Consider the following 26,926-nt stretch of genomic DNA (forward strand, 5'->3'; position numbering starts at 1 on the left):
TTACTAACGTTATAATGATTCTAAGAGTAAGTAGTAGTTGACTCAAATGTATTTCTAGCAACAGCTCTCTTTTTTAACACACTTGATAAGCACTGAATTCATTATCTTGTTCAATAAGTCTGCTTCTCTTCTTATATTCCCATCCTAGGAGTGAAAACAGAGATTGTCCGCCTGATCACTAGACCAGCATCCTGAAAGTTGTACTACAGGCCTTTCCTTCACTTCCTACATCCACTTAGTAATCAAGACCTGAGTATTTTATATCCTTATTATCCTAACACATCCCATTCCTCTCTTCATCACCACTGCTCTTGTGCTATTTCCAGCCTTCTCATCTCAGCCTTGACTAATGCGATAAGCTCTTAGCTGATCTTCAGACTCCTAATTTTCCCTCTGCCAATCCATCTCAAAATCTCAAGCAGAGGACTTCCTAAAATATAAAACTAATAACATTCCTTCCAAAGATTATAATCCTTTAATGGATCATCAGGACAAACTCTAAAAGCCTTAGTATGGTATGAAAGCCGCCCATGATGTGTCTTAAAATGACCTCTCTGGCTCATTTCTGTTGCCTAACACACCTCCTCCTTCCTGTGGTCCAGCCAAATGATTTTCATGGTTCAGCAGAAGTATACACTTACTCCTCCAACCTTTCTCAAAATGCTTCGTTCTGCTGTCCCCTTGTCCAGTTACCGGTTTTCCCCGTTTGTACAGGTTTCTGCTGCGATCCAAGCTATACTTCTGCACTTGTCTCCCTGTGGGTTGCAAGGTCCCTGAGGTAGGGGCTATGTCTGTATTCCTAGTATCCAGCAAAGTCCCTGGCCCCGAGCAAGTGTTCAAATGTTTGCTGAATGAATGATTACTTGGATATAATATTAATCATAATGGATACATTATTATTCATGAAACTGTATAAGAACTTACTGAGACCTGCGTATCTCTTCATATTTTATATAAAATATATGGCATTGAGTAATCCTGTTAGGGGAAATCCTATTTTTTTTCTTTTATTATTTTTGAGGAAGATTACCCCTGAGCTAACATCTGCTATGAACCCTACTCTTTTTGCTGAGGAAGACTGGCCCTGAGCTTACATCTGTGCCCACGTTCCTCTATTTTATATGTGGGATGCCTGCCACAGCACGGCTTGATAAGCAGTGCTAGGTCTGTGCCCGGGATCTGAACCTGCAAACCCTGGGCCGCTGAAGCGAAGAGCATGAACTTAACTGCTACGCCACCAGGCCAGCCCCAGAAAGCCTATTTTTGACCCATATGTCCAAGATCAGACTGCTGAAAATTCTACTGGATATGAATATTGGCTATTTTATGTCTCCTATTTTAACGAATGTAGCTAAGGGAGAATTTTCTCTGTTCAGTTGTGACTCTTGATAGCAAACTATTACATCCTGCGGAGTTAGAGAAAATGGAGATTTCTTATATTTCCAAAGACCTGTCACAAATGTTGAATTCTGGCCAAAAGTCTGCTCATGATTCAGGAGCGTGTTTCTTTTTATTTTTCAAAAATCAAATTATAAATCCATATTTCAAAGTTTTAGAAAACTGGCAGTTGGCGGTATTATTTCTTTGGTAATTAGATTCAGGAAAGTGGAGGAGGGAGAGGGAAAGAAGGAGGGGAAGGGATGCAGAGATGGAGAGAGAAAGAGAGGAAGTGGAGAAATGAGAAAATACACATAGAAGGGGAAAGAAAAGAGGAGATTTGGTTTCAAAAGGCAAGACCACAGAAACATATGCTATACTACACTCACAGATGTAAATGTGTGCTCTTTTTTCTCAATTGCTCATATGTAGCCCCAGGCAACAGAAAGAGTGCTTATATCTTCTCCAGATGGTTTAATAAAGATAGGCTATGATTTGAGGCTGCCAATGGCTACAAGATACCCATTTTAATAGCTCATTGGAAGAGGCAACTTCTCAGCATGGCCTCATCCAAGAATGCTTCTGACCTTACACCTGAGGTGTGGAAGTAGAAAGGACTGCTCAGAAGGAGTCTCAAATAGTGGGACATAAGTGGAGGACCAGTATCTGTTTTGCTTTGATAAAAATAATCGTTTATTCCAAAAGATTCCATGTTTCCTAATATCACCTTGTCAGAAAATAATAAAGCATCAATGACATCAAGCCCAATGGTACAATTAGAAATGACAGAAAGAAAGCAAAAGGCTTAAATAAAAGGTAAACTAGGGATGCAGATGTGCCCAATTATTTTGAGCATCCCAATAATTAATAAACTAGTGTTGACTATTTACATACCAAAAAGAGTCTTACATTTACAAAAGTACTTGTCATAGGCTTATAACAGTAAGATTTCAACAGAGAATTTAAACTATGATCCAATTAATAACAATTACTGAGACAATAATCACTGTGTAAATGAAGAATAAGTAGATAAGAGAACTTATGTATTGTTTTTAGGGTAAAAATATGCTGTTGACTCCTGAGCCCACATAATCAAAAAATTTTATATTGTGCTGCCCCCTTCCAATTAGTCAGCACCAGCAGACTACTAGGAGGAATAATTTTCTCCCCTAAAATTCTAATTAGGCACCCATGACCAGCAAGACAAACAAACACCACCAATCACAATAAAAACAACAGACTTTGCCATAAAACAATTACTCAAGGGACTACAAATTGTATCAATACTAAACAATGCACGCAGAGTGGATTAAGATATAAAATTAATAGGTCACTCTCCATGTGACAAATGCATATAACAAGGATCCCCACTCCAGGAAATACGAATACGGGCTTCAGGAGAAAAGTCAGGAGAGCTGCAGGCTAGAACAGCATTATGCAAAAGGGAAAACACAAACCAAGCAAAAAGCCCCTTGAGATCTAGGAATAGCACCCAGGCAAGAATCAGGCACATTACGTAGGCACTCAATAAAAGTCTGTTTATTGAATAAATATCAATAAAAATCCACCCCCTAAAGGAAACTCTGAGAGTATCCCATTGAAGTTTAAGCAGAAAACTCATTGGGTCTTAGTCTTCCTTTAACGAAAAATTTGATAAGTAATTTTGTAAGTTTGGTAATTAATTTACACTATACTATCATAGTAACCTCCTAAAACCACACCCAACTCTTCCTTTCCCCTCAGGGCACTTGTTAAAAAACAGATATTCATCCATCCATCCGTTTATCCACCTCTCTCTCCACCTAACTAGAGATAGAAGGTAACAAGGAGTGAGAGTACTGATGTTATTATGTTTCTTACTTTTTGGGAAACAAAAACAAATCCAAGTTTAAAACTATAATTAAAAATGTCACAGTATAGTACACATAACTGAGTTATGTTTCTACAGTCTATTGCGTATAGCAGTAGATAGTGCGTATATGTCCATATCCTCCACTAGATTACATGCTTTTTGAGGGCAGGAATTGTTTTTTATCCCTGTATCTGCAAGGTGACTGGGATTTGTAAATCGTAGGCATTCAGCACCTGTTTCTTGGAGAATTAATTCAGGAAAAAAAAATCAACATAAACATTAACCAAGGCTGAGGGCAAAGATAAACAAAGTCTCTTGGTCCAGGAGTTCTCATGCTGTCTCTTATGAGACTGACATTAAAGCCAAACGGAAAAGTCTGTAATTCTATTCCAGTTACATACGGCCTTCTGATCTTTGGGTTATGTCCCATACTACTTGCCCCCATAATGGAAACAACTGAGTATGGCTGTAATATGATTGACAGTGCTCAAATGTGGGGCTCCTGTGCTCACGGCCTTCAGGAATTGCAGATGCTTCCGCAAATCTACTGTGAAGGACACATAGGCACCTTAAGAGCAGGTGATTTTCTTTAGGCCCTAGGTTCTAAGAAAATATAAATAGCAGATTAAAATTTTAAAATGTCTACATGTAGTAAAAAAACCAGAGCGGTACTGTGGAATTCAATTAAAAAAAGCTAGTGCCTCCTTGCTTTTATATTTCTTTTACTACACTGGTCAGTAAAACAAATTCTGATGTACAATTTTGAATTCAGTGAACTCTGGGGATTGGAGTTAAATACACTCTCACATTTTAGTGGTCATTTCATCATCTGTAAAAGTGCCTATCTATGAAACTAGGCTGGCGCACAGCCCTGCTATAATCTAGAAGTCATATTCTTTCTCCATTGTTCCTGGTATATGTTTGTATAGATATAGCTACAAGCACCAATTCGTGAATTTCAGATACACAGCTCATTTAAGCACTTGAGGTAGAATAACACGCAGGCGTCAGCCCTCTATATTTCAAAGCTTGAAGATTAACCTAATATACAATATGGTGACCTAACAGTTCTTCATTTGAAAGAAATCTGAAAAATAATCTCTGATACAGCCTAAGTGTGAGAATAACCCAGCGGGATTTCCACCCCTTCATTTCTTAATGAGTTTTTTGATAATGAGAGGTGACTTTGCCAGTCACTCTGGGCTCTATTATGGCTAATTTGACTCCACTTCACTCTCCTTGTTAATTATTAACACTAGCCTTTTTATCCTCATGAGACCACATTCCAATTTTTCTTTTTTCGATTTTTATGAGCCCATCTTTATGAAGGTGAAAGTCTTGGAGAAAAGGTTTTCACTTAGTGTAGAGCCCGGACATTTATTATTCGTTTAGGCAGAGACGCTGTGACATTGATTACATAAGCACGGGTGTTCTTCGGGATGGCTTTAATGTGCTAGCAATGTGAAAAGGCCGTTAATTAAAGAAGAAGCACCGTGGTATTTTTCACTTGGGAATCAGTTCCCAATAGAATGGTCATTTGCCACTTGCTAGCATATCCACAGATTAAAAGGTGACTAGCTCCGAGGGTTTGCCTTTCACTAGTGCTGAAAGAAATGATTTGTGCCATTTGCAGATGGCTTTCATTTGTCAGAAGCGGTCACTTGCCATATCTATTATCGACAGGACAAATGTGGATAATAGTATGCAAAGATAGAATCTATTTTTACCAGCTTTATAGTCATTCAGCAACATTTAACTATCGTGCTACTTGCTTCATTATGAAAACATTTATTTTCCCTCAGTTTTACTACATCTCTTTTTCAAAATTATTTCCTTAGATACCATTGAAAGTGATTACCCACCTAATTATCTCTTTAGATGTGGGGAGTGGATCAGGGTGGAGGGAGGCAGAGGGGAGGGGCAAGCAGGAACTCAGTCTTTTTTGGACAGACACGAAGGAGCCTGAGTTTGTTTTCATCATCGGTCCTGCTCTGGGAATCAGTGGGCAAATCTGCGGGGGCGGGAGAATGGGGACAGTCGCTGAAACTGTGGTGCAGCTGGTACTTTTCCCTTGAGGAAAACCATATTTCATCTCCAAGGGTTCTTAAGGCTACGACTCATCTTAATCATGACCAACTGTTAGAAAAGACACAAGCCCTAGACAAGAGTTTTTTCCCCTCCTTAAAATAGAAACCAAATTTGCTGTCTTGAATCCCTTTCCCCACTAATTAGTTCGGTCCCTGGAATTCTCATCACAGACGTTTCCTAACATACATGCTGAGACAATCTACACCTTTATCTGGTCCTTTCCCTACCCTTTAACTAACGCTCTTCCTCGGCCCTCACAACTCAAGGCCTTTATAAACATTTTCTGAGGTAAAAATACAAGTTCAAGGAATCTTCTATCTTTCTTAAAAAGATATTACTTTATAAACGTCCTAGAATCTGCTTTTGTTACCGTAGACTGAGACTGAGCGGGGACCAAGTGATCAGGACCCATTTCACCTCTGTCCCTGACTCCTGTCAGCAAGTCCCCGCCCGGGCACATCACCTCTCAGGGATTTAGTTTCTTCTGCTGGAAAATAAAGAAATTTGTCTAAGATCCCTTCCACTCTCCAAAAGATAAACATCTATTTTTAAATATCAAAGCCTAAAAGATTTTAACAAAAGAAAGATGGTAAACAACGAGTGGGGACATCTAAATTATTCATTAAAAAACAAAAACATTTCAGCTATTAAGTTTTCAAGGCACAAATAAAGTGCAAATTCCAACTAATATCTCCATTAATTGGAGACACGTTAGTAATTTTTATTTTGGAAAAGCAAACGGAAGTATTCAACATTATTAGTAATAAATTACAACCACTTAAAAATCTATATCAAATTAGTGGTATAGCATATGTGGGGATAACAGTAAGCACTTTTATTCAGCAAATTATCTCCCATTCCATGATTGGACATTTCAGAGCAATCTTTTCCTACCTTACCCCTGGCTAGATAAAGTTTTAATTAATCAGAATTGGGACTGTAACTCTAATTGGGTCAACACGGTCCTGTCGTGCCATGGCAGTGATGTAAGGATCTTTCTTTCAAGGGGGGTTTAAAGGATAGAAGTTTTATGTTTTCCCAAAAGCTTTCCGAAAGGACAATTTGGGTGCAGCTATAGGTCGACATTTAACATCTGAACTGAATTCCCTAAATCACCATCGGAATATCTCAGGAATTTAGTAACACATACAGAATTATTAACAATATTCTTCATTATTGTCAAAGGTGGTATTAATCACAAAAAAATTTATGTTTTACCAACTGCTGAGATATTACTCAGTGTTCTTGGCTTTGGATAGTAACTTGCGAGTTTGAGATGAAAGTCACTACATTCTGCTTCAATTCCCCAGACCACATTATAGTCCCAATACCAAAAGGAAATTATGACACTGGGGAACTTTTCTATTTACCTCCACTCCATAGAAGAGCTGTTTTTCTCTGAAATAATTGATGTTTTCTAAAACCTGTTAATCACTGCAAAATCGAAGCCAAGTTCTAGACTTACCTCCCAAATTGACAGTACTCAAAAGAGATGAGTAATAAATGCTTCTGTGTTTTGAGTAACGTACATCAAAATAACATAAAACAACACTTTACGCATTTAATAGAAGCCAATGTTATAGAAATTATTTAAATCAGGAGGGGAATATGAAACTCTTTTGAATTAAATATTTGCAAGTCTGGCTGAAAATCAAATTTCTGCTATTCTCATTTTAGTGTTCCTTTTTCTATAATTCTCATACATTCATACTTGTAATGTAAGAGCTTTTCTTAAAAATAAATATTTGCGGGCTGGTCTGGCGGCACAGCAGTTAAGTTCGAATGTTCCGCTTTGGTGGCCCAGGGTTTGCTGGTTTGGATCCCAGGTGCGGACATGGTACCACTTGTTAAGTCATGCTGTGGCAGGCACCCCACATAAAAAAATAGGGGAAGATGGGCACAGATGTTAGCTCAGGGCCAGTCTTCCTCAGGGGGGAAAAAAAAAGAGGAAGATTGGCAGCAGATGTTAGCTCAGTGCTAATCTTCCTCAAATAAACAAACAAATAAATAAATAAATACTAAAAGATGCTAATTCATTGGAGTTGCAGTAGAGGTTCCCCAAGAAAATTCCTAACATCTACAATGTTTGTTTTCTTCATAAAATAAATTCTAATATATTGAATAAGTTAAATAATTCATCTTTACTGAGTATGAACTTAATAAATACCTCATCTTTGAATAAATTCCAAACTAAATCTATGATCAACTCTTGAGTTTTCATGCAAATAGGGAAGCAGTGTTAGAAATAATCCTATACTTATTTATTCTCATTTAGGGACTTAATGTATACTATGTGTATTCATTTTTGGCAGGTTCACTGTTCTATATTTGTCTTAAAATAATATTAAACCTGATGTAATTTTTCTTAGCAGAAACTGAATGATGATAATGATGATAAGAGACTAGGAAAGGCAGAGGGTTATTCAAAGTCTGCTAGCTGACAGGAGGGAACCAAACTGGAACTTAAAACCTGGCTGAGGAGAATTTGCAGAAGGAATGATTCACATATGGATTATTGAGTGTGGGGTTAGCAACTTCTGAGAGCAGACATTGTGGCTGAATCTGAAATAGGAATTGTAGCTTTGCTCCTGGACTTTGCAATAAGATTTTTTGGAAGTGAAATTGGATAGGAGAATGAACAAGATGGTCAAAAGAATTAAGACTGAAACTTTAACAGACTAATATCTATAATATTTATTTAGCACCTATTATACGTGAGCTACTCTCTTATTTAATCCTTACCATCAATGACAACTGTAGGTACTATTATTTTCCTTCTTTTATAGACGAAGAACCTAAAGTTTACAGAGGTTAAGCCACTGTCAAAGGTCAAGTAGAAAGTGGCAGAGATATATGAGAATCTGTCTGGCACCAAAGTCCATGTATTAATTAGTGCAACACGATGCCTCTCTCACTATAACAGAGGTTCTTAACCTGGTGTCCAAAATCTGGATGTCCATGGGGAGTCTGATACTACACCCAGTTTCATATCTACGTGGATTCTTTTTTTTTTTAAAGATTTTATTTTTTCCTTTTTCTCCCCAAAGCCCCCCGGTACATAGTTGTATATTCTTCGTTGTGGGTCCTTCTAGTTGTGGTATGTGGGACGCTGCCTCAGCGTGGTTCGACGAGCAGTGTCACGTCCGCGCCCAGGATTCGAACCAACGAAACACTGGGCCGCCTGCAGCGGAGCGCGCGAACTTAACCACTCGGCCACGGGGCCAGCCCCTCTACGTGGATTCTTTTTCCAGTAAAACAACTGCAGCTTTATCACGGACTCAAAGGGATGAATAACCAAAGAAAGTTAAGAAATGATGGACTAGAGTGATGAACAAAACCAATAGAGTAATTTTTTAATACATGAAGATAAACGTAAAAATAAGGATTTACACATAAACCTAGAAGTACGTAGTAGTGATGTTCTGGAAAGAGAGCAGCAAAAAGATTGTAGCTTTAAACACAGCAAGTTTGAAATGTATCAACAGTGTGACAAAGTTCCTGGGAGAGTTAGAGCTGCTGGGGGCTGCAGGAAGACAGAGGAGACGGAAGGCAGCTCTCATCGGGGTCTGGGCTACTCAGCTCACATTGTGCTCACTGTGTTCTCGGCACCACACTCCAGAGCAATACTAAAAAACGGATTCAGGTCTATTCAGATGAAGGTGATAAGAATGGTCATAGGCTCAGAAATGCTATCATGGGAGGAAAAACTGAATGACCTGGGAATAATGGCTTGGAGAAGGAAATATGAAACAGAAGAAGACTGTTACATTGATCAAGTAGAATTAGTCAGAACCAAAGGTTAGGAGGAGGCAGAATGCAAGTAGGTTTACGATTAGATTAACTGTATAGAATAGGGAGTTAGTGACCCCATGATCATTGCAAGTGTTGAAGCAAAGGCTGTCAGTAGTAACCAAACTTGGGTTTAACGGAAACTTTAAACAGAATCATCATAGGAAAGGCCCAAGAATCTGTATGCTAACAAATGCCCCTCTAAAATCCTGATAAAAAACTGTGTTTGTACTGGCTGCTAGAAGACCATGGACCAGAATAACTGTGAAAGTTATTACCGCATTGGGAAAGAAGTCTCAAGAGAGAATCTTCACGTTCTCTTTAATTTCTAAGTACTGAGAGAGCAAACCATACCACAGAGCAATATTACACTCTCTTCTATAGAACTCAAACTCTCTCAGGCAAACAGTATTATCACAATGCATGTTAGGAGAAGCCTTAACATAACATGATTTCTAGAATAACGATAAATTTCTAAGGTGTCTTTCAGAGACATAAGTATTTTTAAGTGCTTTAGGAATGTTAACCTTTGAAGATCTTTTGATTCACAGATACAATGAGAAGAGCACCTATGTTATCAGTTCTCAATAAAGGCGGGAAGCTAGGAATAAGAGGAATTTCAGAGGCCAATGGAGCAATGTGGGAGTGTTGCTGGTCTCCCACAATCCCTGGCCTGACATATTCAGGGAGGCTGAGCAAATGTTGTTATCTATGTCAACTCTTGTTGGGTGAGTGTGAGAGCTCTGTAAATACATAATAACACACACAGCAGTCTCCCCATCCTTCCCCATTTGACATACTAAAGAAAATGCAAGTGCTTACTGTCATTTCTGAGGAAATTATTAAGCAGTTGGAAAAGAGGAAAACTATCCCAGGAGTCTTGTGGTTGAGCCTCTAGTGCAGTATCCATATCCACTGTGAATAAAGCCCAAAATTTCTCTGCATGCTCTGCCAATAAATCGGGCCACCAGGCAAAGGCCTACAAAAGGAAGAAGAAATAATGTAAACATAGATTACTTGTCAAAAGCATACACTAATATGGTGCCCCTTGAAAACATGTCAGTAAAAGTGAAATTGTAGTAGAATGTTGTAGAGTATGATACCAAATGTTTTAATATTTCTACTAACAGAAAGAAGAAATTTTGGAAATAAATACACCAAAACATTCACAGTAGTCATGTTTAAATTATTAGATACAAGGAAATTTTTTTGGTTTTACAAATTTTTCAAATTTCTAAAATTGAAATTCTAAATTAAACATGGTTTTTTTTAAATAAAGCAATGAATGTCATTTTACATTTTAATTCTATTTTAGATTTGATATTTTATTCAACGATGTCAAATTTGCTTATTATTTAAATGCATATCTATAAAATTTATTCTCACATTTAAAAAATACTACCTTTTACTTGTAGTATTTTTTTTAATGAATCTAAGTTCTAAAGCTAAAACACACTTTCATTGAGAGTGATTTCCTGATCTTCCAATGTAAATTAGGTTCTCGTAGACATCTCTCTGATGCATGTTATTTTTATTTCACAGGTCTTAGCATTGCATATGGGACTACATATATGAAATTTTTTTTTTAATAAAGAATTTTTTTTAAGTCTTTTTTGCTTTTCTTTTTTTTTTAAGATTTTTTTCCCCTTTTTCTCCCCAAAGGCCCCCAGTACATAGTTGTATATTTTTCATTGTGGGTCCTTCTAGTTGTGCCATGTGGGATGCTGCCTCAGCATGGTTTGATGAGCAGTGCCATATCTGCGCCCAGGATTCGAACCAACAAAACACTGGGCCGCCTGCAGTGGAGCACGTGAACTTAACCACTCAGCCACGGGGCCAGCCCCCATATATGAATGTGTTAATGTCTGCCTCTTAAATTAGACTACAAACACTAGAAAGACAAGTCTGTGTCTGTTCTGTTTATTACTTTATACTCAGATAGGCATTTTCTAATGTCTTTTAGGTAATGGAAAGAATCACTTTAAAAAATCTCTGTTTAGGTGGGTGAAAATAATATTTGCTTTCTAGAAAGTTCTTGAAAATAATGTGGCCTGACTATAAACCACAGCACCAAGCCTGTAAGCTCATGGATCCCAGAAGCAGGCTACAAGCCCATGGACCCTAGCAGCAGCCCCACCTGCTCATGGTCCCTGCCAGCCCACGCACCCATAGATCCCAGCAACCAGTCCACCCAGACTCTCTGGCTTGGCTGACTGTTGAATGATTTTCACAGTGGAAGCTAGTCCGCGAAGACTGGAAGAGGTGATTGCTTCTCCAAATGCACAGACGCCAATGCAAGGCTACAAGGATCATAAGAATCAAAGAAATATACCACCAACAAAAGAACAAAACAAAGCCCCAGTAACCAACTCCAAAGAAATGAAGATCTACAAACTGCCTGAAAGAGTTCAAAAATCATCTTAAAGAAGCTCAGTGAGCTATAAGAGAATAAGACAAATAAATGAAATCAAGAAAACAATATATGAAAAAAAATGAGAAGTTCAACAAAGAGACAAACAATAAAAAAGAACCAAACAAATATTCTGGAGCTGAAAAATACAATGACTAAAAGAAATTCAATAGAGAACTTCAATAGTAGATTTGATCAAGCAGAGGAAAGAATCAGTGAACTTGAAGACAAGTTATTTGAAGTTACCCAGTCAGAGGAACAAAAAGAAAAATGACTGAAAAAGAGTGAAGAAAGCCAATCGAATTTACAGAACATCTTCAAGCAAACCAATGATATGTATTATGGGAGTCCCAGAAAGAGAAGAGAAAAACAAAGGGGCAGAAAGATTATTTAAAGAAATAGTGGCTGAAAATTTCCCAAATCTGGAGAGGGAAATGGACATCTAGATTAACGAAGCCCAAAGGACACCAAATGGATTGACCCAAGAGGTCCATACTAAGATACAGTATAATTAAATTGTCAGAAGTCAAAGAAATAATTTAAAAGCAACAAGAGAAAATTGAATCATCGTATACAAGGGAACCCCCTCCCCTCCTAAGACCAATAGCAGATTTCTCAGCAGAAATCTCGGAGGCTTAGAGAGAGTGGTAAGATACATACAAAATGCTAAAGAAAAAACTGTCGACCAAGAATACTATACTCAGCAAAACTCCTTTAAAAATGAAGAAGAGAAAGACTTTCCCAAACAAAAACTGAGCAAGTTCATCACCACTAGACCTACCTTACAAAAAGTGCTAAAAGGAATTCAAATTGAAACAAAAGGATGCTAAAGAGCAACACAAATCTATATGAAAGTATAAACCTCACTGGTAAACATAAATATATAGATAAATGCTAATGTTATACTGTAATGGTGGTGCATAAATCACTTTTAACCCTAGTATAAAATCTAAAAGAGAAAAGTATTAAAAATAACTATTACTACAAAAATTTGTTAATGGATACATAGTATAGACAAAGTAAATCCTCACATCAATAACATAGTGTGTATGTGTGGGAAGTAAAAGTATAAGGTTTTCGTATATGATTGAATTTAAGTTATCAGTTTAAAATAGACTGTTACAAGCTCTGGAGTCCAGTTGAGAGGTAAGTCTTTACTTATCAACAATTACTTTAAATGCAAATGGATTAAACCCCCCAATCAAAAGACAAAGACTGCTGAAGGGATAAAACAACAAGATCCAAGTACATGCTGCTTATGAGAGACTCTAGATTTAAGGATACACCTAGGCTGAAAGTGAAGGAATGGAAAAAGATATTCCATGCAAATGGTAACCCAAAGAGAGCAAGATGGCTATATTTACATCAAATAAAATAGACTTTAAGTCAAAACCTGTCTCAAGAGACAAAGAAGGTCATTATATAATGAAGAAAGGGTCAATCACCAGGAAGATAGAACAATTATAAATATATATGCACCCAACATCACAGCATCTAAATATGCAAAGCAAACACTGACAGATCTGAAAGGAGAAATGGATAGCAATGCAATTACAATAGGAAACTTAATACTGCACTTTCAATGATGAACATATCACCCAGACAGAAAATAGCAGACTTGAACAACACTATAGACCAAATGGACCTAATAGACATAAACAGAACATTCCCCTATCGGCAGCAGACTACACATTCTTCTCAAGCACACACACAACATTCTCCAGGATAGATCACATGGCTAAGTGAAAAAAAAAAAGTCAACAAATTTAAGAAGATGGAAATCATCCCAAGTATCTTTTCCAACAGCAATGGAATGAAATTAGAAATCAATAACAAAAGGAAAACAGAAAAATTCAGATACATGTAGATTCAACAAGACAGTCTTCAGCAACCACTGAGTCAAAGAAGAAATCAAAAGGGAAACAGAAAATATCTTTAGACAAACAAAAACAAAAACACAACATACCAAAACTTATGGGACAGAGTAAGAGCAATACTAAAAAGGAAGTTTACAGCAATAAACCCCTATATAAAGAAGACAGACATCAAATAAACAACCTAATGTTACACCTCAAGGATCTAGAGAAAGAAGAACAAACTAAGTCTGAAGTTTGGAGAAGAAAGTAAGTAATAAAGATTAGAACATAAATAAGTGAAATAGAGAATGGAAAAATAATAGAAAAGATCAATAAACCTAAAGTTGGTTTTTTGAAAAGATAAACAATATCAACAAACCTTAGTTAGACTAACAAAGAAAAAAGGAGAGAAGACTCAAGTAAATAAAATCATAAATGGAAGAGGAAAAATTACAACTGACATCAAAGGAACAAAAAAAGATGATGAGACTATTATGAACAACTGTACATTAACAAATTGAACAACTTAGAAGAAATAGATAAATTCCTGGAAACATACAGCCTATCATGACTAAATCAAGAAGAAACAGAAAACTTGAACAGACCAAAAACAAATAAATAATTTGAATCAGTCATCAAAAACCTCCCAAAAAGAACAGCCTGCAGGACTAGACGACACAAATTCTTCCAATCCATGAACACCAGATGTCTTTCCACTATTTGTGACTGCTCTACCTTCTTTCATCAGTGTTTTATATTTTTCAGTGTACAAATCTTTAACCTCCTTGGTTAAATACATTTCTAAAAACTTTATTTTTTCTGATGCCACTGTAAATGAGATTGTTTCTTAATTTCCTTTTTGGATAGTTTGCTGTTGGTGTACAGAAATGCCGTTGATTTTACATCCTGCAATTTTGCTGAATTTGTTCATTAGTTGCAACAGCGTTTTTTACAGAGTTTTTATGGTTTCCCCACACAAAAGCACATCATCTGCAGAGATAATTTTACTTCCACATCTCCAGTGTGGGTGCCTTTTGTTTCCTTCTCTTGCCTGATTGCTCTGGAATGGATTTCCAGCACTACGTTGACAAAAGTGGCGAGAGTGGACATCCTTGCTATATTCTGGGAATATACTGCTACATTAGAGGGAAAATTTTCAGTTTTTCACCACTGAGTTATGATGTTAACTGTGGGCTTTTCACATAAGGTCTTTACTGTGTTCAGGTTAAGTACCTTCTATACCTAATTTGTTGAGAATTTTTATCATGCAAAGTGTTTAATTTTGTTAAATGCTTTTTCTGCATCTACTGAGATGATCACGTAATTTTTATCCTTCTTTCTGCTAATGTAGAGTATTACAATGATCTATTTGTGTATGTTGAACCATTTTTGTAACCAAGTGAGATTTATGAGCCTTTTAATATGCTGTGGAAATCGATGTGCTAATATTTTGTTGAGGATTTTCACATCCATGTTCATCAAGGATATTGGCTTGCAGTTTTCTTCTCTTGTAGTGTCTTTGTCTGGCTTTGATATCAAGGTGATGCTGTCCTCATAAAATGAGTTTGGAAGCATTCCCTCTTCTATTTTTTTTGAAAGAGTTCAAGAAGGATTGTTCCTAGGCTTTTTCTTGATGAGAGATTGTTGATTACTCATTCAAATTACTTACTTGTTGGTCGTTCATTCAAGTTTTTTTTTTTTTTGATTCAGTCTTGATAGGTTGGATGTTTCTAGGAATTTATCCATTGTTAAAATGTCCACACTACCCAAAACAATCTATAGATTCAATACAATTGTTATTAAAATTCCACCGGCATTTTTCATAGAAATAGAAAAAACAATCCTAAAGTTCATATGGAACCACAAAAGGCCCCAGATAGCCAGAACAATCTTAAGAAAGAACAACAAAGCTGGAGACATCACATTTTTTTATTTCAAAATATATTACTAAGCTATGGTAATCAGAACAATATAGTGCTGGCATAAAAACACACGCACAGACCAATGAAACAGAATAGAGAGTTCAGAAATAAACCCATGCATATATGGTCGACTAATCTTTGACAAGGCTGCCAAGAATACATGATAAGGAAAGGAGAGTCTCTTCAATAAATGGTGCTGGGAAAACTGGATATTCACATGTAAAACAATGAAACTAGACCCTTATCTTACATCATACACAAAACTCAACACAAAATGGATTAAAGACTTAAATGTAAGACTTGAAACTGTGAAACTCCTGGAATAAAACATATGGAAAAATCTTCTTGACATTGGCTTCAGCAATGATTTTTTGGATATGACACAAAAGCTCTGATGAAAAAAGCACAAATAGATAAATATGACTACATGAAACTAAAAAGCTTCTGCACAGCAAAGGAAGCCATCAACAAAGTACAAAGGTAAGCTATGGAATGGGAGAAAATATTTGCAAAAAATATATCTGATAAAGAGTTAATATCCAAAATATATAAAGAACTCCTACAACTCAGTAGCAGAAAACCCCAAATAACTTGATTAAAAGATAGATAAAGAACTTGAATAGACATTTCTCCAAAGAAGACTTACAAATGGCCAACAGGTATATGAAAAGGTCCTCAACATCAATAATCATAATGTGATTTTCAAATGCAAATCAAAACCACAGTGAATTATCACCTCACACCTGTTAGGATAGCTATTATAAAAGAAACCAATGATAAATTTTCTTGAGAATGTAGACAAAAGAGAACTCTTGTACACTATTGGTGGGAACATAAGTTGGTACAGACACCACGGAAAACAGTATGGATGTTCCTCAAAAAATTAAAAAATGGGGCCAGGCCTGGTGGGCCAGTGCTTAAGTTAAGCACGCTCCACTTGAGAGGTCAGGGTTCGGTTCCTGGGCATGGACCTACACTGCTCTGTTGGTGGCCATGCTGTGCTGGTGACCCACTAACTAAAAAATAGAGGAAAACTGGCATGGATGTTAGCTCAGGGTGAATTTTCCTCAGGAAATAAAAAATTTAAAAACAGAGGTATCATATGATGCATCAACCCTACCTCTAAGTATAAGTCTGAAGGAACTGCACTCAGAATCTCAAAGAGATATCTGCACTGCCACGTTCAATACAGCATTATTCATACCAGTAGCTAAGATCAGACATGGAAGCAACCTAAATGTACATTGATGGAGGAATGGATAAAGAAAATATGATATTTATATATAATGGAATATTTTTCAGCCTTAAGAAGGAAATCATGCCATTTGCAACAACGTGGTTAACGTTCAATATATTAGTAAAAAATATTACCATGTAACTAACTAGCAGATGGTAAATAGAAGGAAATGCTGACTAAAGGAAGAGGGTGCAGTATAAATAACTTTAGAGTTAGGGACATTTTAATGCCCGGCTCAATGTTTGTAACTTCAACTTTGCTGTTACAACGATATCAATGTGAAAAGCTGTTGGAAATGGTATATTCTACGTAAAGTGAGCTGTTGCTCTTTGAAAATGTTATCTTTGAATAGTTTTTGTTTAAATAGCTACTAGATTGCGTATATGACAAATAATATAAAGGTAAAAGATAAAATAGCATGCAGTTTCATTCCATATATCCTGTTCCTGTCTTTTAGAGCTATGGTGGTGACACACAGAAGAACCGAGACTCCTCACTCTGAGAACAGAAATCCTGGTAAAAATGCAGTGCTACAAAGAGAGACATTTTCAAAGCCTCACTGCCAGTTCACAATAAAAACCTTTGCAAAAGGTTAAAATTAAGAAAATAACAGTCATGTTAGGTCAGAAATGTCTCAAGACTTTGAGAAAAATTTCCAAAGCTCTTTTTAAAGTTTACTTGGAGGACAGAACCATGATGAGGAATGGAATATAATTTTCTTTTAAAAAAAACAGCTTGGGGTTGGCAAGACTTTACCATCAACTCAAAATTTTCCATTATGTTTTACAGAAGTATGTATTTATATCTCAAATTGTATTCCTTGATAATATTGGTGGATGTAAGCCAATCTGTGATGAATGCTTATTGTTCTCCTAATGATGGTCAGAGAAAGCTTTAAGCAGTCACTGTCTTTGAAAATGAAAAGCAGTGAGGGTCGCAGGCTTAGAACACAGGTTCAGTTCTACCACCCATCCTCTCCTCTTTTTTGCCATCCGGCTGGGTGGCCAGCCATTCCACCCTCAGTTGGTAGTGGAAAGAGAGGCTGTATAACTTCCTTCCTAGAGTATTCTGGGGGATACTTCCTTCCTAAAGTACTTCCTGGGGATGGCTGAGGCTCCACAGCATGCAGGTCTTGACCAAGGAAGAGAAAACCCCTCCCAGAAATGCATCTATGTATAGGGCACCAATCAAAAGTCAGGATCATCTGGGTTAAAGTTATCTTGGCTCTACTGCTAATAGAAGGCAATGCTTAATTTGATTAAGAAATACAAAACAAAACTGGACTGTAATCCTATAGCCATACCATTTCTATCAAAGTTCTAACAATAAATAAATCTGGTACAGTGAAAACAACGTATGTGGCAGGCTGACAATACTTTGAAAGCTGTGTTTGTTTACTGAATGTAGTCAAAAACAGTGGCAGGTAAGAATGAACCCTGAAACTGGAAGCAGAGAACTGAGTTTTTGAACTTGGTGAGACTAGAGTGATCATGGAAAAATCAGTTCCCTGGGTGGATTTCCATTTGCTCATCTGCAAATTGGCAATAACAATCAATACTTGCCCTAGCCTCCTCCAGGGTTGTTTTGAAAATTCAATGAATATGAAAATCTCTTGCTGTACAAAAGTAAAAAACTATTATTCATTACCAGTCATTACAAAAACGAGTTGAAATTCACACAGATCTTTTAATGTGAGTTTAGATGTTTTAAAAATAATAATGTCCAACATGGACTGAATAGTTTCTACGTTCCAAGTACTGTTCTAAAGGCTCTTTATACGTTATCTAATCCCTTTCAAGTAAATGGTATAATTATCCTTATTTTATATGTTAGCAAACTCAGAGATTAAGTAACTTGCCCAAAGTCATACAGTTGGTAGGTAACAAAGCAAGGATTTGAATCCAGGCTAGCTGGAGTGTAGAGACCAAGCTCTTGCACATATAACATCTTCTTAATTAACTATATATTTCACATTATCTGTCCAGCTATCTATCTGTTGGTTGGTCGGTCTGTTTATCTATCAATCATATTTTGCAGATCACTGCAGACTAGTGCTACTGTCCTCTGATTTTTTTCTTGCCAGAGGATCTATTATGATCTGATTTGCTTATATCTTTTCTAATTTCTTGAGGTCTGAGGCTTTTAATTACTTTTACTCTCAAAATATAGTAAAAATTTATAATTTACAAAAAAACAGGAGGATGGCTAAATGAGTAAAAACAGTGAATCTGATTTTGGAAGGTATTATGTGTTTATTTTTCCCCACGAAAAGATCAGTTTGTAATCCTGTATTTTGTGGATGATCCTGAAAGCTCTGGAGACAGTCTAGTGTCTAGGGTAACCTCCCACCCCCAACATACACAGAGCAGCGTGATGCTGAGGGGCAATATTCTAGAAATTTTTAAGCTCTTTTAGAGCCAGCAGAATGGACTAGAACCTTCAGGGTGACACCTAAACTACTGTCAAGCTAATCATAAGTTTTTTGCTGCTCTTGATTCACCAAAATTCTCTCCCTAATTGAGCTTGTACATGAATATAAATACATAAATAACCAAATGAGATGATGAGATGAAAATACTTCAAAAAATGTCAGGGTAAAGTACTACTTTATTATATATTTAAAAATTAGTAATTAGCAAGCATTTTTGGTAGGGTATTTATGCCCATGCAATTTCATTTGAGAGTCACTACTGCAAACAGAATTCTGCCTTTATAACATAGCTTTACAAAAAACACTTCCTGGTCATCTTCTAAAATGAGACATTTCTTGGACCAGAGGCTAGTCTAACCCTCTATCTAGTTCCACTCTAAAAAAAATGTTGGTTTACCTCCCTGGCTATCCAGATATAAATACTGTCATTAAGATTAATTCAACTGTTGAGATTATTGTAATTTAGATAGTAGTTGGTGGTAACCACATCTTGTTCATGACAGTTTTTTGCATAAACGCACTTTAAGATGTTCCTTAGATGGCATGCTGGTGGAGAGGATTAAGAACACAAATACAGTCGTGTCATTTAACTATGGCAATACATTCTGAGAAATGCATTATTAGGAGATTCTGTCGTTGTGTGAACATCAGAGAGCGTACCTACACAAACCTAGATGGGATAGGCTACCACCTCCTAGTCTCTATGGTACTAATCTTATAGGACCACCGTTGTATATGCAGTCTGTCACTGACTGAAATGTTACGTGGCGTGTGACTGTAAGCAAAAACAAACAGAGAAAAAAAAGCCCTCAAATCCTCTTTCTCTTTTGGCTAGAATCCATTCAGAAGCATAATCTGGTTCAGACACTGATGTCCGTGTGAGTGAGCACATGCACAAATATGTGTGTCCATGCGAAACTCCTCTCCCTGTCCTGGCTCTGCTGCTCGAGCAGCCCGGGACACAGCCTGCTGAGCGCAGGACCTATCAACCACTTGCAGTCAACTGAGGGTTAAGTTGCAAATACTAAATTACTGCTAGACATCCTTCTTGCCTATGGTGTCACCGATAGGATGGACAACATTGTATTTATAATATGTTAGGGACTTTAAATCAAGATTCTGCTGCACTAATAAGCAACAAAGTAACAACTTGAGCTGTGCCCAGGTTGCTCATGTTTCTTCCCTCCACCCCTCTACTGATATTCTCAGTGCTCCCTCCCTTTAGGCAGAGTCCTAGGATATGCCAGAGTGCAAGGAAAGGACGAGAAAGACAGAAAGGAATGGGAGGCCTCCAGGCTTGCACTGTAATCACCCCCTCTGTGTTTACATCCATGCTATGATGCCGAGTGTCAAACCTGGCAGCAGAACCAGGGCACGATGACCCTTCTGGCCACTCGATTTAAGATTTAAACTGAGAAATAACAATGTGGTTCGCTAGCAAGTACTGGAGTCTAGAGTCTTGCCTGAATCTTCACTCAGTCACTAATCAGCTGTGCACCTCTGGCAAGTTGCTCACCCTTTCTGGGTCTGTTTTCCTACCAGTAAAATGGTGTGTGTGGGGCAGGTGTGCTGGTGAGGGCATAAGGCTTTCCCATCAGCACCTGGGACTTTCCCGCTTTGTCAAATTGAGTGGCCCTGGAAAGACAGCTGTCAGAACAGTTTGCCTACATTTCTGGTCAGATGCGGTCTCCTCATGGGAATGTGGAGACAGCCTTAAAGATTTTCTGGAAAGGAGCTTAAACTATCTTTCTAAAGAGAAAACACAGAAATTCAGAAGAAAAGTCCAAGAGGAGAGATGGAGGGGCCTTCAGAGAGCAGGGAGGACTGTCTTATAAGTAAGTTATTGTCAAAGATCTGAAGGACACGAAACCTGCCTAACTGAGAAACTGCTGAAGGATAGAAACAAGCTCTCAGCCCTGAAAAGTAAAGCACCACTGCAGTGAGAAGCAGAATGGAAATGAAAGGAGCTGACAGACCAGCCACTTGACGGTCTCTCTGAGGCAGACACATTAACCTCCACTGAGGGAGCCGAGCTAGGTGCACTTTCACAGAGAAAAACAACTCTAGCTTGAACATCCAGCAAAATAAAGATCAGTGTAGAGAGCAGCCCACCCATTCAACTCTGGAAATGACTTTGGAATCAGACCACTTCACTCCCCAAAAGTGTTCAGAGAAAAAGGTGGATCTTCTGGTTAAAAAAAGAAAAAGGCAAAAAAAACCCAGAAAAAGATAAAACCAGAAGCAAAATATCAAAATTCTCTCAGCTGGCTTTTACTTAGAAGGCAGCAGTAATTATGCATACAATTATTAATAAGACACACGCACCGAAATAGTACCATGAAGATTAGCCCATTCAAAGAAATACTATCTTTAATCCTAAGGAGAGGAACTAAGTTGGCTTTAACACTAATATCAGAGTGGGTTCTATCTTATCTTCACATAAAAGAGTTATTCCATTCCACTAGAAAAATAGTGGGAACAATTTTACTCACCTCTCTTCCCTGAGGAATTCCAAGAATTTGGAAGCATTGTGGAATGGAGAAATGCCATAGTGTTACAAAGCATTTTAAAAAGAGGTCATTATAACAGTTCTATATATTGGTATATGGTAGTGATAGTTATGAATTTTGATGATCTCTGTTCAATAAAGTCAATTGCATTTTTGTGGATTAGAAAATAAGTAATATTTACATTTTAATTGTGCTTGGATACATTATGCTTTAACAAGCTTGAGTGATTGCATGGAACATATAACATTAATTACATTTAAAAGACAGGAGAGTTATTATTTCCCTTATTAGTGCAGGAAAATCAAATGTTATTTTTGTGAAATGTATGGGAATATTAGATGTACCTGTTTAGGTGAAATATAGTGTAACTGGACATCCCATCAGAAATTTTTTTAAATTTAAAAAGGTCTAATACTCTGATAATGCCTTTTAACAAAAGACAAAGACAACACATACATATATTTTATCCTATAATCATTTCCATTGTAACATAGCGGTGGTACTAATCTACAAAAGATCCTCCTGGGAATTCATTTCAAATTATTGAAGCAGCTGTTTCTTCAGTTTAAAATAAAATATCTATAACAAGTTCACACATGACAGATGCAAGGTAAAAACTAGATTCCACAGTGTGAGCTAAAAGCAGATGTTTTGAATGATCATATTCATAACCACATAAAATAAATCTTAGTTACCTAGAGTAAGGTTTTGCTTAAAATGTACTTCCGTAGCTCTTTATATTTTTTGAGAACTAGGCTTCATTAAATATAAGTATTCTATAAATTCTTATGTATCTGGCCCTTTTATTCTTGCTCATTTCATGTGCTTCCTCAAGAATAAACGCACTAATGGGCACTGAAATTTATTACATTTATTTAATTCCACATATTTTCCCCACTTAATTCAAAGTCAGAAACTCTTTTTTAAAAAAATAAACTTATGACTATATGAAAGAGTGACACTTTTAAGTCTTAAAATAAGCAGTTTGCCTGGTGAAATACTACTCCATATCTTTAGCGAATGTTAATAAATAATTAGAACTTCTAAAAACCGTAAACAATGCAGGTGTAGAGAAAATTTAATTTAAAGCAAAGCCTGATGGTAGAAGTAAAAGACTGGAGTCATCAGCTCTACGGTTATGCACGTCTTCTACTCCATTTTATCTTACGGTTTAGCACTACTTTTCCTTTTGTACGTTGATTAACTTACATTTCTAAACTAAGACACTCCTGGCATATGGGGATAAGCAAGTGATTTGACATCAGAAGATGTGGTTTGGGTTCCAGCTCTGCTTCCTACTAGTTGCACACCTTTGGCAGATCCCACGAGCTGGCCCATGTTCCTCAGAGCATGACTGTTGTCAGGAGTAGATATCAAATTATATACATATATAAATTCCTTTGTAACATATAGGAGCTGTATTTCTAGGAAATGTACTTATGTTCTCAGTTTTCTGCAGATAAATGGCCAGATGCGTATCAAAACCTATGGGGCAGGCCGCCTCTTTAGTGTTGTTCCCACTATGGCAAAGCATTCTGTGTATGCACATGACAGTTAAAACAAGTCACCTCCGCATGATGCTCTTCATTCTGCTGTAAGACTTCTATGCAGAGCTCTGCTAGATGAAGAACCTCTTCCAGCTTTCTAGCAGGAGTTGCCTGGTTCATGGTCTCTATAGCAAAAAAACAAGTCATAATAATGTTACCTTGAAAATAAAAAGCCAGACAGTCTAAGATGTAATGATACCAGGGTGTGGAATTAGAATGAGAAAGCATATTTTTTGAGAAATAAGAGATGCAAGAAATATAAATGAATACATTCATAAATTAAAAAAAAAAGCAGTTCACCAGATTGCAGAAAATATTTCACCCGCAAAGCAATCACAGGGAACTGCAAGTGCTTTACTATTTAATATATAAGAGCTAACAGGTGCATCAGAACATTAGCTGCTCAACTTCTGCAACAAACAAGTTACAATTCCCCTCAAGGTCAGAAACACAAAGAGAGCAGATACCAGTCTTTTCCCTCTCTCTGATTGTATTTGCAATACAATACCATTCTCACCAGATGAGTCATTCCTGGCATTAACAAAACCCATGCTTTTTTGGTGCTGTTTAAATGCCCAGCCTGAAATGTCTATAGTTTATGATGATCTTAAATTCAAGAAGTACAAAGTCACCTAAAACAACTCTGACAGCTTGCAGTTAACTGATTTCCTCCGCTCCTGTCCCGCCTGCCATCGTCCCACCCCCTCCGCTCCGCCAGATGGGGGAGAGGGGCAGGGAAGAGTTCTTTAAAGCTGTAGGTTCTTTCAGCATTAAGGCCAACCTGTATAAAAATCCCAGGCCACAACGAGATTAAGAGCAGCTACCTGAAATTCAGCCACGGAGAAGGCAAGGTAGTTGATTTCAGAGATACAACAAACTGGCAGAAATGAGAGGTGCCCTGTGTAAGGAAACTGTTCCAAATTGAATGCGAAGAATGTCCAGTTAGGACACTAAAGACACATGTTGTCTCAGACTCACGGACTCTTTCTCTACCCTAGTAAAGAGGTTATAAAGAAGGGAAATACAATTTTCAGAAAAAGAGCTCTTCCTGTGGAACCTAAAGAGTCTTTTTTTTTTTTTCAGCAATAGATCTTTTCCCTCAACTTCTCCCTAAAACTCCAGCCTTAAATTTAGAGACTCTTTCATTTGCTCTTAACTTGTCCCCAAGGGATGTAACAGTAATGCAGTGAAACACTGCTTATGGTTGGTGCTTGTTCGTTAAATAGCTATTATATGCTTACTATAGGTCACAGTGGGGGGTTCCCATCCCTCCCCCCACCCCCAACCCGGGTACACATCCTACTAAATTTCCCTGAAGCATGGAAAGCCACTGCTCCTCTGTGACAAGGATCAAAGAGTACTATAATTCTTCAGAAAAATCAGCCTGCCAAACACCACATAGCTGAATGTGCCTACAATATTCTTAGCTGTGGGAAGTAGGAAGAAGTGTAACACATGTCCCTGATCTTAAACAACTCAGAATCCCCAAATCACTACTGAAAGGATCCTTAGACATCAACTATCCAGTTTTCCATTTGTTTCATGGACACAACATCCTCAAAGAAGTGTGGAGTCAAGGAGGCTCATGACTTTGCACGAAAATCTACTCCACTTGAGGGCAGCTCTAGGTATCACAGTTGAGTGAGGAAGACAAGACACTTAAGAAAAGTTTGGAAACAATATAAAGCAAACATAGCAGTAACCCAGGAGATGTGAGGAGACAGATTCTGGAAGCAGGTGGGTTTAGGGGAAGAATCAGCAGAAAGGTAAGCAGGACCTGGGTAAGAAGAGGAGAGATGTCAAGAAAAGAGGGATTGTATGACAGAGAAGTGGTGAATTTCAGAGGTGATGATGACAAGGATGGTTACAAATGTTGTCATTTATTGAGAGCCAATTATGTGTCAAGCACAACACCATATTTCCCATGTGTTATTATACTAATTTCTCCTAGCAGCTCTAAGTCATTGATTTTTCATTCATCTAATTCACAGATAAGGAAACAAACTCAGAGAGATGAAATGGTGAAGGGGAGACCTGAACTTAATGTGGTCTCTTATCACCTCTGCCTTGTATTTGCCTGGATTCAGTACAAACGTGCTGGGGAAAGATGGGTGACGAGCCTCAGGTCAGATTGTGGCAGGTTCTAAGTAAGACAATAAGTAGACTGGATGACTATATTCTCTAGATAACTCGGATCAAATGTTTCTTAGCAGGGCTTCAGAATAAATTAATTTTAGAAAAATATATTTGGCGGTTGTGTAGAACAAGGAAGGAGTGGTAAGGTTGTGCAACATGGAACTTGAGGGTCACGTCTAGTACTATGGAGAACTATGGGAAAATGGTAGTAGGAACAAAAAGACAAGGAAGATGTAGGGACACTCTGAAGAATGAATCTACAAGCCCTTGTGAGTGACTAGAAATTACAGGCCACAGAGGAGAATGGCTCTGAGGTTTAGAGACTGTCTGGCTCAGAGAATGATGATGGTTGACGAAGCTAAGAAATGTGTCAATGGGCCGTTCCATATCTTTTAGGTCTCATTACCACATAAGTATAACCCAAAGGTAATTATTCTAAATTAAAAAGATTATGATGCATTGCAAAATTTGCAGACACACTAAGTTAGCCATCTGGATCCTCTGTCTGGCAAACTCCTAGTCATCACTCAAGAGCCAACTTTAACGCTACCTTCAATGTGGAACCTTTTCAGAGTTCTGGAGCTGAATGAGTTGCTCCTCTTTCTCAGTTCACCTATTACAGGCTCATGAGCCTGTTACTGGTCTGTGCCCTGACCAAAGTCGCAAACTGGGTCTCATTATCTTGAGCTCTCATTATCCTGATAGGCTTTGGATGACGGCAGGTATTTACTGAGAATGCAGTAGTAAAATTTTTTTAGGAAAAAACATGTTAAAAATTCAATCAATACCCAAATTATTTTATTGAACCTTGTGTAGGATTGCAAATAGCTCTTCTGTCACTAATACACCCAAAGTGGACGAACCACCAAGTCCACAGACAAAATGTGGCTATATTCTGAGAACACTGCTCAAATAACTGATGAATGCTGTGTTCTTAAATTATTAAAGAGTTTTTGGAAAATAGTTCTCAAAATAATTTTTAACTCTCAAGAGCATAAACTTATCTTCTTAATTTCTCCATTTTTATATTGAGAGTGTTGAATTAAGTTGAGGATTCTAAACCCAGGGGGCCAGGAATAGGTTTTAGGGGGTCCTTGAATCCCTTAAAATTTTCTGCTAATTTTTGTGTATAGAGGCATTTTTGGGGAGAGAAGGATAACTTTCATCAGATTCTCAAAGTGGTCCATAAGCGAAACAAATGCTAAGAATCACTGAGCCATATAATCTCCAAGATTCCCTCTAGCTAAGAGATTCTATGGGTTCTCCAGATGGTGGGCTTTATCTATGTTGGATTATATTACTTCAATGTATTTACACACATTTATATTGTGTTCTTCATAAGGAAAGGGAAAGGTAGCAAAATTTAATCATTTTTATCATAGAAGAGGAACTCATTTTTCCTACATACTTTAGTACACTATTTACTGAATCTTCATAACCATTCTGCAAGTTAGGGAATCATGACCCCCTTTTCCAGATTAGGAAAGGGTGTCTTGGAGAGGCTGAAGAAGGTGCCCATGGTCCTACAGACACTGGCTGAGAGGGGATTAAAATCTTACTTCTGGTGTCATCCGAATAATGAGACAATGATTTGAGTACTTTTTCATTTTCAATTCTCTGAATAACACAAACACACACTCAAAACAGAAACTTGTGAAATAGCTGAAAGTCTGAGGAGTTAATAAAGTCATCATATCCTTAGCCACAAGTACGCAATAATGGAAAAGAATCACAGAAACAACCTACATGGGAATATGTCAAAGCTAGCTTT

General features: G+C 37.4%; 1 protein-coding gene across 3 annotated transcripts in view; it reads right to left on the minus strand.

Moving 5' to 3' along the window:
• The window catches only part of CADPS2 (calcium dependent secretion activator 2), a 495,748-nt gene that overhangs the window by 63,888 nt on the left and 404,934 nt on the right, over positions 1-26,926 (minus strand). For all 3 annotated transcript variants that reach the window (XM_046669954.1, XM_046669956.1, XM_046669955.1), the window contains 2 exons: positions 23,041-23,144; positions 9,929-10,085 (listed from right to left, as the gene is read on the minus strand). In XM_046669954.1, the coding sequence (XP_046525910.1) occupies positions 9,929-10,085; positions 23,041-23,144 (261 nt within the window). The remainder of the gene's footprint in view (positions 1-9,928; positions 10,086-23,040; positions 23,145-26,926) is intronic.

Source organism: Equus quagga, chromosome 8 (genome assembly GCF_021613505.1).
Source record: "Equus quagga isolate Etosha38 chromosome 8, UCLA_HA_Equagga_1.0, whole genome shotgun sequence".
Classification (NCBI taxonomy): Eukaryota; Metazoa; Chordata; class Mammalia; order Perissodactyla; family Equidae; genus Equus; species Equus quagga.